General features: G+C 40.3%; 1 protein-coding gene across 1 annotated transcript; it reads right to left on the bottom strand.

Annotated features, from left to right (window-relative positions):
• Positions 1-2,281: 2,281 nt before the first annotated feature.
• Positions 2,282-9,709, bottom strand: LOC137296446 (uncharacterized). Its single transcript, XM_067828236.1, has 11 exons — positions 9,635-9,709; positions 8,881-9,026; positions 8,289-8,424; positions 7,794-7,945; positions 7,103-7,236; positions 6,493-6,621; positions 5,763-6,020; positions 5,081-5,228; positions 4,770-4,932; positions 4,301-4,416; positions 2,282-3,116 (listed from the first exon to the last, which is right to left on the bottom strand). The coding sequence occupies exons 1-11, from the start codon at positions 9,707-9,709 to the stop codon at positions 2,282-2,284; spliced, it is 2,292 nt and encodes a 763-aa protein (XP_067684337.1).
• Positions 9,710-10,941: the final 1,232 nt, after the last annotated feature.

The raw sequence follows: 10,941 nt of genomic DNA, 5'->3' as shown, positions 1-10,941 counted from the left end.
TTTGGGAAGGAGTATTGCACGACCATTGCAAAATCATGGAGGAACATCACCTGTGTCCACAAGAGAATTAAATCAGTGAAGTAAAAGTGTTTTGTAAAGAAGAGGACATCCGGTCTTTGAGCTGTATAAGATTTGGACTTTTGGATAACATTCTTCAAGCAATCTGGTGAAATATAACAGACAAACGACCTAGTTACTTTGTCATGCATTACATGATCATAATCACGGACACATGGTGCCTCCGGGTTACAGTCGCCGTGTACAGACCACAACTCTTTCCATAACCTTTCGCTGGCATCCATGATAGGCCGTTTATCATGCTCAACATCGCCACTTATCTTAAATTGCCGATACAACTGCTTTTCATTATTTCTAGAAAGTTTCTTTTGTTTCGGGAATTTGTTTTTCTTTCCTATTTTTTCTTTCTTTCGGTCCACACTTTTACTTTTGCCTTTAGGGAATTGAGAAATTGCTAAAAGTACCTTTCTTTTGTTGTTTTGCATTACAACTCTAGTTTCTACAAATTACCTTTGTCTTTCGGACATGGGATTCCCCGACGATCTAAATCAAGGAAATATTTCTTCTTGTTTCAGAAAGTTTTATGAGAAACCATTTTCTTCTTTTGTTGGTATCGTAAGATGTTTTATCTTTGATAATTATGTGAAGTTCCTCCAAGGTTCGAGCGGCAGCACAGACACAGCCATTTACTTCATGTAACGAACAGTCTGCAGAAAGTTTCAGAGAAATAATTTCGTGAAGTAAATCAGTTTTAGGGAAAAGACACGTTCAGCTGCTTCATTGGCCTCAGTTTCTCAAAAGGTAAAGCACAATATTCCTCACATAAAACTGAACAAAATATAAGTACCATTTTCGAAAAGGTCAGAAACTGAGGGTAAAACATTTCGGGGCCAAGAGGCTCTTTGTCAGAAGAGTTTCCATCAGGGGGAGGGAAGAGGCTGATGCAGACATCTGTGTGAAGCTTTCCTCTTGCAAAGGTTCCTGGCGGGCACCAGTTGTGGGGTGAAATTGCTCACAAGGCAATCTAAGCCGCCGGAATTGATCTCGGAGATTTTGCTCCGTCACATAAGTATACATGAGCATGGCATTGTCCCAATGCAGCTTCAGCGATTTGCCATTGATATGTGGATTTTCGGGCCATCCTGTCGCTCTAGCACGCTCAAGTAGTGTGCTTTTAAGATGGCTTGACCAATTTCCGGTTTCCCACGCAGAGAAATTGGTGGAATATTGCTAAAAGTGGTCTAAAACCATACTCCCTCACTCATGGTTTCTTAATACTGTTACATGGATGCGTAACTCACTCACTCATGCCATGACCAGCACTCAGTCCAAATCCATCTCTCTCAGTAAACTCAGCCATGCTCACATCGCTTGTTGATACAAACACCAATCGACTCCTCGGTAGGTAGCATGCCTCGAAGCCTTCCTGCATTTCTTGCTAACAGGGGTGGTATCAGTGATATTTGCTGCTAAATGAAAGTTTCGAATTGGACCCCCGACTTCTTAAAGGACCTCACCTGCCACCATCTCATCACAGCAAACACATTGGGCGTGACGGTCTACTCCCAAACAGATATGTTAGCATCACATCCATGTGTCAACTATATGTCAACCAAACACCAGTCCAGAACAGTTGGTGGGTGGAGTGGAACAATTCTCGTGAGTGAAAGTGAATATATAAAGATCCAAGATTATTTTATTTACAAAGCTGAAATGGCTGCTGATCAACAATGCTAAACCTACATACGCTAATGTACACAATGAACACGTGTACATAATTATAAACTGGCCTTCATGTCCACCTATATTTGCAAATACAAGAAATAGTATGATATTCATATCTGTGAAAGTTAAGTGATATTCATAACTCTAGCCCATTTATATCATACATGGGATTCACAATTGAACAAAGATTCACCACTAGCTATCAAAATTCTTCAGGTTATCCAACATATGGTCTTGGAAATTAATCCTTCACGTGCCACCATCATAGGATCACATGCACAATATCTTATATATAATGTACACACAATATGTATTCACATTGGATTACAACCCAGTCAACATGCAAAACTTTAACCATTAAACTATGACCTTGATAACTGCAAAAATAGTTTACTGTTGGTATGCCGGTCCCAAATGGGCCCTTTTAACAAATATCCAACTTCTTGCATTATCTATCACCAATACTTATGACACTTTCCATTCATTCTTCTTATTTGTTGACAGAAACATCGTCCAAGGCGACTACACATTTATCCTTTCATGTGTTTTTCTCTGTGAGATGTTCTATCATATTCTCATCAATGGACTCTATCGTTTCATAAGGGTCTTCCTGCAAGATGCTCTCCATATCGATTTCATCGATGGCTGTGTACACAGCATTCTCACATTCACCCTCACCTTCACCCTCACCCTCACCCTCACCCTCACCCTCACCCTCACACTCAACCTCACTTCCCTGATCAAGGGTCAAACTTCCAGGGGTTGGGTGCATGTATGATGTAACACAGCGACGTGTATCGAGTGTTCCGACGTTACCAAGACGTGCGTGGCCATCTGGATATCCGCTCGGTCTCATCGTGTCAAGGGACCCATCTTCAGTTGTTGAGAGGGCGTTTGATGGCTCATCAGAGCGTGTGTCGAGCGTTTCGACATTCACGTCATGGAGCGTTGCTTCGTCACAGTGACACGTGTTGTCATATGGAAAAACACCGAAACAATGTCCAATCACTTCATCAAGGGTCATATCTTCAGTTACTAAGTGGATGCTTGATATGTCACAAGAGTTCCTGTCAACTGTTTCTTCGTCACCATGACCATTGTTATCTAGATAAACGCTGATACTCGGTAGACGATCTGGGTCAAGGGTCATAGTTTCAGGTGGTTGGTGGACGTTTGGAGTGTCATTCCATTGTGTGTCCCGTGATTCTTCATCTTCCTCAAGAAAACGAAGACTTGTGTAACCATCTGGAGATATGCTTGCCTCCTGGGGTTTTCGTGTCATTGCACCTGTTCGATGGAAGTTCCTAGTGCATCTCACGTCCATGGCAAATGGACTGTGCTGACTGTGGCCTCTACGTTGTTCCGTCTTGTCGCTTAAAATAGGCAATATAAAGATTGTTGCTAAATGCTAATAAGTCCTACAAATGCCCACTATTTTGTGAGTGGTCATTTGGATATCATTGGTTGGGTTCTCAACTGAACAGTTCAAGGTAAAATGTATCAGTCTACATAATGATTTTATGCAACCATTTTGATAAATCGACTCTTCGCTTCCTGTATATTCAAGTACAGTGTCAGATAAGAAAGGATGACAATATATGGATGAACAACGTCTTTATTGCTATGAGAGCGACGTTAGAGGATGTGTCTGTAAGCGGAGGACAGTCAGTAATGGGGATCTTTAATGAGTTGCTAATATGCAGGAGGTGTTTTTTTAACCTTGCACACCGTTGATTGATGGATGGAATCTTTTGATATGGATGGCTTTTTGGAGTTTCCTGAGCTTAAAGTCTTTCAGGTTGGTTGATAGGGTTTGGGTTTTGTCCCACTGGATACTATGGTCGGGATTGTCTTTGCTGTGATCAGATAGGGCTGATTTTGAGTCAAGTTTAGGTACTGAGGTCAGGTGTTCTTTGATTCGGGTTTTTAGGGGTTTGATGTTTTTCCTACGTAGGACTTGTTTTAGGTGTTGGAACAAGTCTTCATACAGGACTTCAACAACACACGTCAACAGTCAGTAACTTGTATGTATCCTTCCCTTCCTCATACTGCCCATCACTTGCTTGATAACGGTGTTAGGCCCTGTGCCGAAACGTCTCCCCGATAGCAGTAAGGAAGTTGTCAATCCATATAATTTATTGTCATTTTTCCTTACAACTCCAACTTGTAAATGCATCTCAAAGAATTTACAATGTCAGATGTATGCAAAACCCCCAATTTAGGTATATTTCTCCGAACCATTTCTCGAGTTGATTTTCACAATTTATTTACAATAGCCAGGTCATAACGTATTGCTTGAGGGAAAGTATTAACTCTGATTGCCGGAATATGTACTGAACAGCAAAAAAAACTACGACTCAGCTGTGGGTCATATTTTCCTATAGTAGAAGACATATGCATGAACTCTTACACTTTTTTAGATTTTTGTTTTAGAACTTGCGTTTCTTTTGCTGTTCAGTGTATGTCTGATTAGATAGCTAGTTTCGTCAGAGTGGCTGTCGCCCTCCCCTGATAGACGATCGTATAATATTCAATCAATGTGCCATATGCCACTTACGATCTTCCTCTCCAGATACAGAAAGCCTCCAGAAACAGTACAGCCACCAGGACAAGTCCTACAGGAGGTAGAATGGCCAATACGTATTGGTTTGTGTCCCAGCTGTCATGTGGACTCTGAAATACACCCATATTGACCTGTAGTAATCCGAAATGATCATGTCAAAGAACCTCCTACTACATATTCGCAAAAAGAGGATCTCATCGTAATTCCAAATGATACCGTAACCAGTATTTACCCAGGTTGTGTTCTTGTATACATTTGTTACGATTCCGAGTGATAAAATAGTTCATACTTGTGGGAAATGTGATTGAATACTGCATTGACAAACCGCGGTCATAAGTCAGCTACCATAAGGATTTATTATTTAACAGCTACTAAGAGCTAACTGTGGGACACGTCCACACATAATAATTGATAAGACAATTGATTGATCAGTAAGCACATCTTTTGGTATCTTGGGCGTCACCTTCGCCCCTGCCTTCTCTTCTCGAGGAGGGTACAACGGAAGAGGCAGGTATCCATTGAGGACTTCGTCAGTGTTGGATTTGAAGATCTTATCCACTAAAGAACCGTGTAGAAAGGAGTCGTTCTCCACAGCAGTGTAGAGTAGTACGTACGTTGTTGTGTAGCTGAAATATATATTCACCACAAACCTAGTTTCTGACATCAACTCATAACCTGCATAGGAAGACGGGTTACTCAAACAATGAAATCATCATCACCAACATCAACATCATCATCATCATCATCATCATCATCATTCTTCCTGTGACTTACTTGCTTTCTCTCCGTGGAGTTGTTGTAAACTTGACATCCACCTTTCCTGAAATTTTCCCGAGTTGAGTGATGAGTCTGTTCAAGCCAACAGTCAGGTTTTCTCTATTTGTATGATCGATCTTACCCAGGAGTGTGATGTTGACAACATCTGAGTACAAACAACATGAACATTTTTAGAATACATATATAACAGATTACACACTGACAGGAATGAAATGAAACTTCACAATGCATTTACAAATCAATTTGTCAAGTTCAACATATCAAACATATCACTGTCAAAACAAAAAGCACACCAACTAGTACTCAGTGCCCTGACAGGATACCACGGCCCGCCTGTTTTCTACAAAACAAAAACCAAACACATATCACCTTCGTGTTCTCATGTGAGGTCATCAGGCCAAGTGATTGAGGCTCCCGTATAACATCGGGTTTGCTCTTGACATCGACAGACAGTAACCTCCCTTGGAGGTTGTAACCTCTCAGTCAAGATGTCCAAGTTTGACCCAAGAAAAAAACTGGACATCTGTGATTGCTGACACATCTTAACAATAATATCATATATTCAATGTGTTGTTGCCAGGTATGTTTCACTGATTGCTCTGCATTGTATTAATGTAAACGCCATCGTATGTCGTTCAGTACAATTATTTGATTGTAGAGAAGACACTATTTCACTTACCAACACTTTGGCTGCATCTATCTCCTACCCATGCAAAATCACAGTCACACTTGAACCGAGCTGCCGTCAAGAGATCCGGTGAACAATGGCCCATATTACAAGGAAAACTGTCACAAAAATTAATCTTATCTGCGCATGTCACTCCAGTCCACTCAACTGGGCATGAGCACTTGAAGTCCGATTCGTTTCCGTCACATGTCCCTCCGTTCAAACATGGCCCCAGTGCACATTGGTTGGTGATGTTTTCACATAGTTTTCCTTTACAAATTTTAGGTATTAAGAAGCAAATAAAAAGTATCAATGAACAGATGTGTTCACACAACTTAAAACTTACACACATCTTGCCCTTAACGGTTTTAACCCTTCTACCGAGGAGGAGTAACAACCGATGTTTCAAGCAGAACCACAATATGATTGGTGCACGTATTAATGGGTTCGTAAAGTGCATTTGAGTGCAGGCGTGTAGGTAAATATATTTCCACAAACTGTGGATGCGTTTAAAATATTTGAATATATACATTTATAATACGGATACAGTTTGTACGTATGAGGCAAATCATACTTTACTTGTGGCAACACTTAGTTATACTGTCATAATACGTATTCTCTGCCATACAAGGGATGTTGGTGATTTATTAATAGCCATACTAGCAAGTGCGAAATGTATTCCATGTGGCCTTGTCTTTTCAGTGAATCGTCAGTACAATGACGACAGACACAGTCTATTTACCTTTGATCCCCGCCACACAAACGCACTCGAAACTTCCGTGTGTATTTGTACAAGTACCTCCATGTTGACAAATGTGGTCACCTTCTGTGCATTCATCGATGGCCTGATTGCACTTGTCTCCCTTCCAACCTGAAATTGTATTATTGAAATTAATTGAAATTAATGCAGTAAACAGAAAAATGTTTCACTGAAATCTTGTCATTCCAGACCGATGGTTCCGATATCCCGCTGGATGTTCACTGTCAGATGAATGTCTACACATGAAAATGGGTGTCACCCTTAAAAGTGATTCAATAACCACTTTAACACTTTAAATAGTTACGTTTGGACAACCCGGTTCTATGTTCTTTGCCAACTCTTTAAAGGGGAAGGATCACAAGAAACACAAGAACTTTTGTCTATTGCAAAGTAAAAGTTTATTTCATGGCACTTGTATTTATGTCCGGTGGACAATATACCTGGAATCATCCATTTATCCATTCTGGGCGTCAATTTCTAACAACTCAAACTTTGGTAAGTTAAAAATATCGTTGCATTGGACTTTCTTCCAACTTCTCAAAGATCTAAATAACAGTTCACATCAACGCTCACACCAACTTTCTGAGCAAACCTTCAAAGCACATTTTAGCTCCTGTGTTCGGGTGACACGTATAGTGACAGTGGTCAGGCGTGGCCTTGCAATGTCTCTCACACGCTGACCCATACCAGTCAGGGTCACAGTAGGCACGGACAGCAATTTCTAACCTGGAAAATAAGTCACTCTACACATTTCACTTTAGATGCGACTAACGAGATCGGGAAGTCAGACATTCTGACTTCGTTGACAAATTTCATCGCATCCCAAATATATCCCGATGCCTAAGCTGCTCATCGCTGGATTATCTGGACTTATGTCCCATGCCTGACATATTGCTGGGTGCGGCGTTACACAACAAACAAACCAAACGAGAACATTTTGCACTTTGTGCACTTTTACCAACTTGATCATGAATACTGTTTGTTTATGTTTACGTGCATCAGTCAAATTGGCATTATGTCGATGCGGGACCGAGTGGTTGAGTGAGTTTAGTTTTACGCCGCTTTTTAGCAATATTCCAGCAATATCACGGCGGGGAACACGAAAAAATTGGGCTTCACACATTGTACCCAAATGGGGAATCAAACCCTGGTCTTCCGCATAATGAGCGAGTGCTTTAACCACTAGGTTACCCCACCACCCTGCGAGACCGATGGTCATTCACAATAAATTATATTTTTAACGTTCGTGCTGCAAAATCCAGCTTTATTTGAGTCTGACTCACTTCGTCCTTCCCCACAAAGTGTATGGGGTGTAGACAGCTGTCTGTTCTTTAGCAGCGGCCTGGATGTTGATCAGCATAGACAGTGTGTCCATGTAGTCATCACTGGAGGTGTCATCATGGTCATACACGCGCACCGTTATTTCTATCGAGGACTGAGTAAAAGAAAATACATACCATATGTTTAGTTTACGTTAGTTAAGTGTAGCTGAATCAATTAAAGTATACACATTGAGATATATTTTCTATTTGAATGTTGTCAACATCGAAGTTTTTGACAAATATAATGCTCCCGAAACGCTGCGTGGAAAGAATAAAGAAGCTTAGTCCATAAAAGATCTTGGTCATCTACAGCAACTTCTAAATGCCGCTAACAGACATCATGGAAGTTATTGCTTGTAAATAATCAAAACCTGGATCACACAAGCTTTGGCGACTTATGACCGTATCTGACATGTCCCCTTCTGTTTGAAATAAAGAGTGAGATAACAGCCTTACCGGTAGTGCATTGTCCACGCGTATGATGAAAGGATTCGGTGTTCCTTGAATGCTGCGTCCAAAGTGGACTGTGTTATGGTTGTTTATGTAGTTTATGGTCCTCTTGTAAACAGAACACGGTTGGTTTCTGTAAGGCCTGGAATAACATCGGCTATAATACTATAGCATCAACTCTACAGGTAACAAAGTGACACACTGAAAACGCAATGTCCCAAAATGACATAAAAAGCAGTGAGGTATTGAAGGCCTGAATTCGTTCCTTTGATACATAGCTTCAAAAGGGCACACCAAATGGCACATTAAAGGTTCCAAAGACAGAAGTATGTGTCAAGCGCAATGAAGGCGATTTTATAAGTCATGAATAACTTTGACATATCTGTATTTCTATTACGAGGGTATACTGCAAATAATAAATCATTTTCACAGAAAGGATTGAGAAGACAACATTAAATTAACCTTTATTTAGTGTTACCAAACAAGGGCACATGTCATTCATTTAAAAGAGATACAGAAGTCTACAAATACAAAACTGTCAGGAATTGAACATATTTAGCTCATGTATTTTCTCAATAAATGTTTTTGTTGTACCCACCCATCAATGCACAATGTAAACGTTGGATCGCACTTATTAAGGCACTCTTTCGTGAATGAACCGTCACAACAGTATCCTCTGCTTTCCTTGCCATCCGACTGGTAACTGATGAATCGAATGTCCAGTTTACCGTCAGTCTTCACCGGCTGTAAATCATGAAGACAGATTCAAGCAGTAGTTGAGAGCCGTTTCACTCTACACTCAACAATGGTCCGGGCATTAGTCTGTGCATAACTGATTGTGGACCACAGATACCAGAGACAGACAGATATAATCACACACTAATAATCAAGCTTGCTTTTGATAATGACCTAGTCCCCATCATTTCATGCCATCAGAAATTCAGTTTGTTTACGACTAAGTCTCATGACTCGTTGAAATGACTAGTTGAAGCCTTAGTTTTTTCAAATTTTAATAAAACGGTGATCGTGTGAGATATGGGCGGACAGATAAAAGCCGCAAGTAAATTCCATGACTTTTGTTGCAAAGATATGCTGGCAGCTGTGAGAAGGAAATGTTTCTTCTATGAAGGAACATTTTAAAGGAGAGCGTTTCACTTGAAAATAATAACATAACAGTCCTGGTTCCCTCTTCCTGACAGTTTTAACCATTTTCCACTTCATGGCAAACATTGGTTAACACTTATAGTGCATTGGGGACTACTTTTCCTTGGCGCGATCTCGGACCAGTACACCAGCATAAATTCCACATGTCTTCTGCTCTTAATACCTTTGGGGAAAGCGTGTTTGGTAACCTTGTTGAAGAAAGCCGTGACTGCCGTCTTGAGATGGATACAGTTAAGATAGATGATCTGCATCCCTTCAGACATTCATGCTCATATCATCAGCATAAAGTCTTTATTACGTGTGAAAGTCACAGGCCTATATACATATTAATTTACATATTCTAAACAGGTATGAACTAGTAAACTAAACGAGCGAAATATTTCTTAAACATTTTAGCATTTGCCTGTCTACCTGTGTAGTTTATCTTACACCTCCAGTGAAAAGCATCAGTAGCATATATATGTGTAGCTGCACTGGATTTTCTTTAATGCCTATTTCAACTTTTCTTTTACTAAGTATGCATAATAAATAAAACGATCTAGATTCTTTATGTCTTCAGTTTTGTTTCTTTTGTTTAAGGATAATCCTAAACAATACCATATGGACTTAAAATTCTTAGGCAAAACTCTACCCCGAAGTTGTTTATAAGTTGGACATTTTAACATAAAAGGACATTCATCTTCTGAATCTACTTTCATACAGGACATTTTTCTAAGATAAAGACCCGTGGAGGTCCGAGTTAGTATAGGCCTTCGCAACCCATGCTTGCCATAAAAGGCGACTATACTTGTCGTAAGAGGCGACTAATGGGATCGGGTGGTCTGGCTCGCTGACTTTGTTGACACATGTCATTAGCTCCCAATTGCACAGATCGATGCTCATGCTGTTGATCACTGGACTGTCTGGTCCAGACTCGATTATTTACACACCACCGACATGTATCTAGAATATTCCTGAGTGCGGCGTAAAAGTAAACTCACTCACTCACTCAGTCTTTGAGATACATCGATATCTGCCACCTTCCTACGTTATTCTCTAAGACGTAAGACACCAGATCTGAATTTGACCAGTACTTTACGGAATTCACATTCCAAATCTGAACACAGATACCCCTCAAGAAGGCTCTTACATTTTTATAGAAGGTATAATGTGAGCTGTTTTTCAGAGGAGATGTCTAATTTTGGTAAAACATGTTGATCAAGCGTTCTTTCAAAGTGTGAATCAAAGCCCGGGGACCACCGACAGCTAGTGAAAACCAGAGAAATCCCAAACCGTGTGAGCAAAGTGTATGAAGGATCTCAGACTCCTATGTGTTGTACCAAGCAATATTTAGATAACACAGCATATTATATGGCGGTTACGGAAATCGTCCATTATGCATTGTCCTTAACTTAAGCCAATATTGCATCGTTTGAACGTAAGAATCACTATAAACTGGAAACCGTCCATTTTCTCCCTATAATACTGCATTTGGTGTCTGTGGACTGACATTTAG

This window comes from Haliotis asinina, chromosome 9 (genome assembly GCF_037392515.1).
Source record: "Haliotis asinina isolate JCU_RB_2024 chromosome 9, JCU_Hal_asi_v2, whole genome shotgun sequence".
NCBI lineage: Eukaryota > Metazoa > Mollusca > Gastropoda > Lepetellida > Haliotidae > Haliotis > Haliotis asinina.
This window is presented reverse-complemented; position numbering and strand designations above follow the sequence as displayed.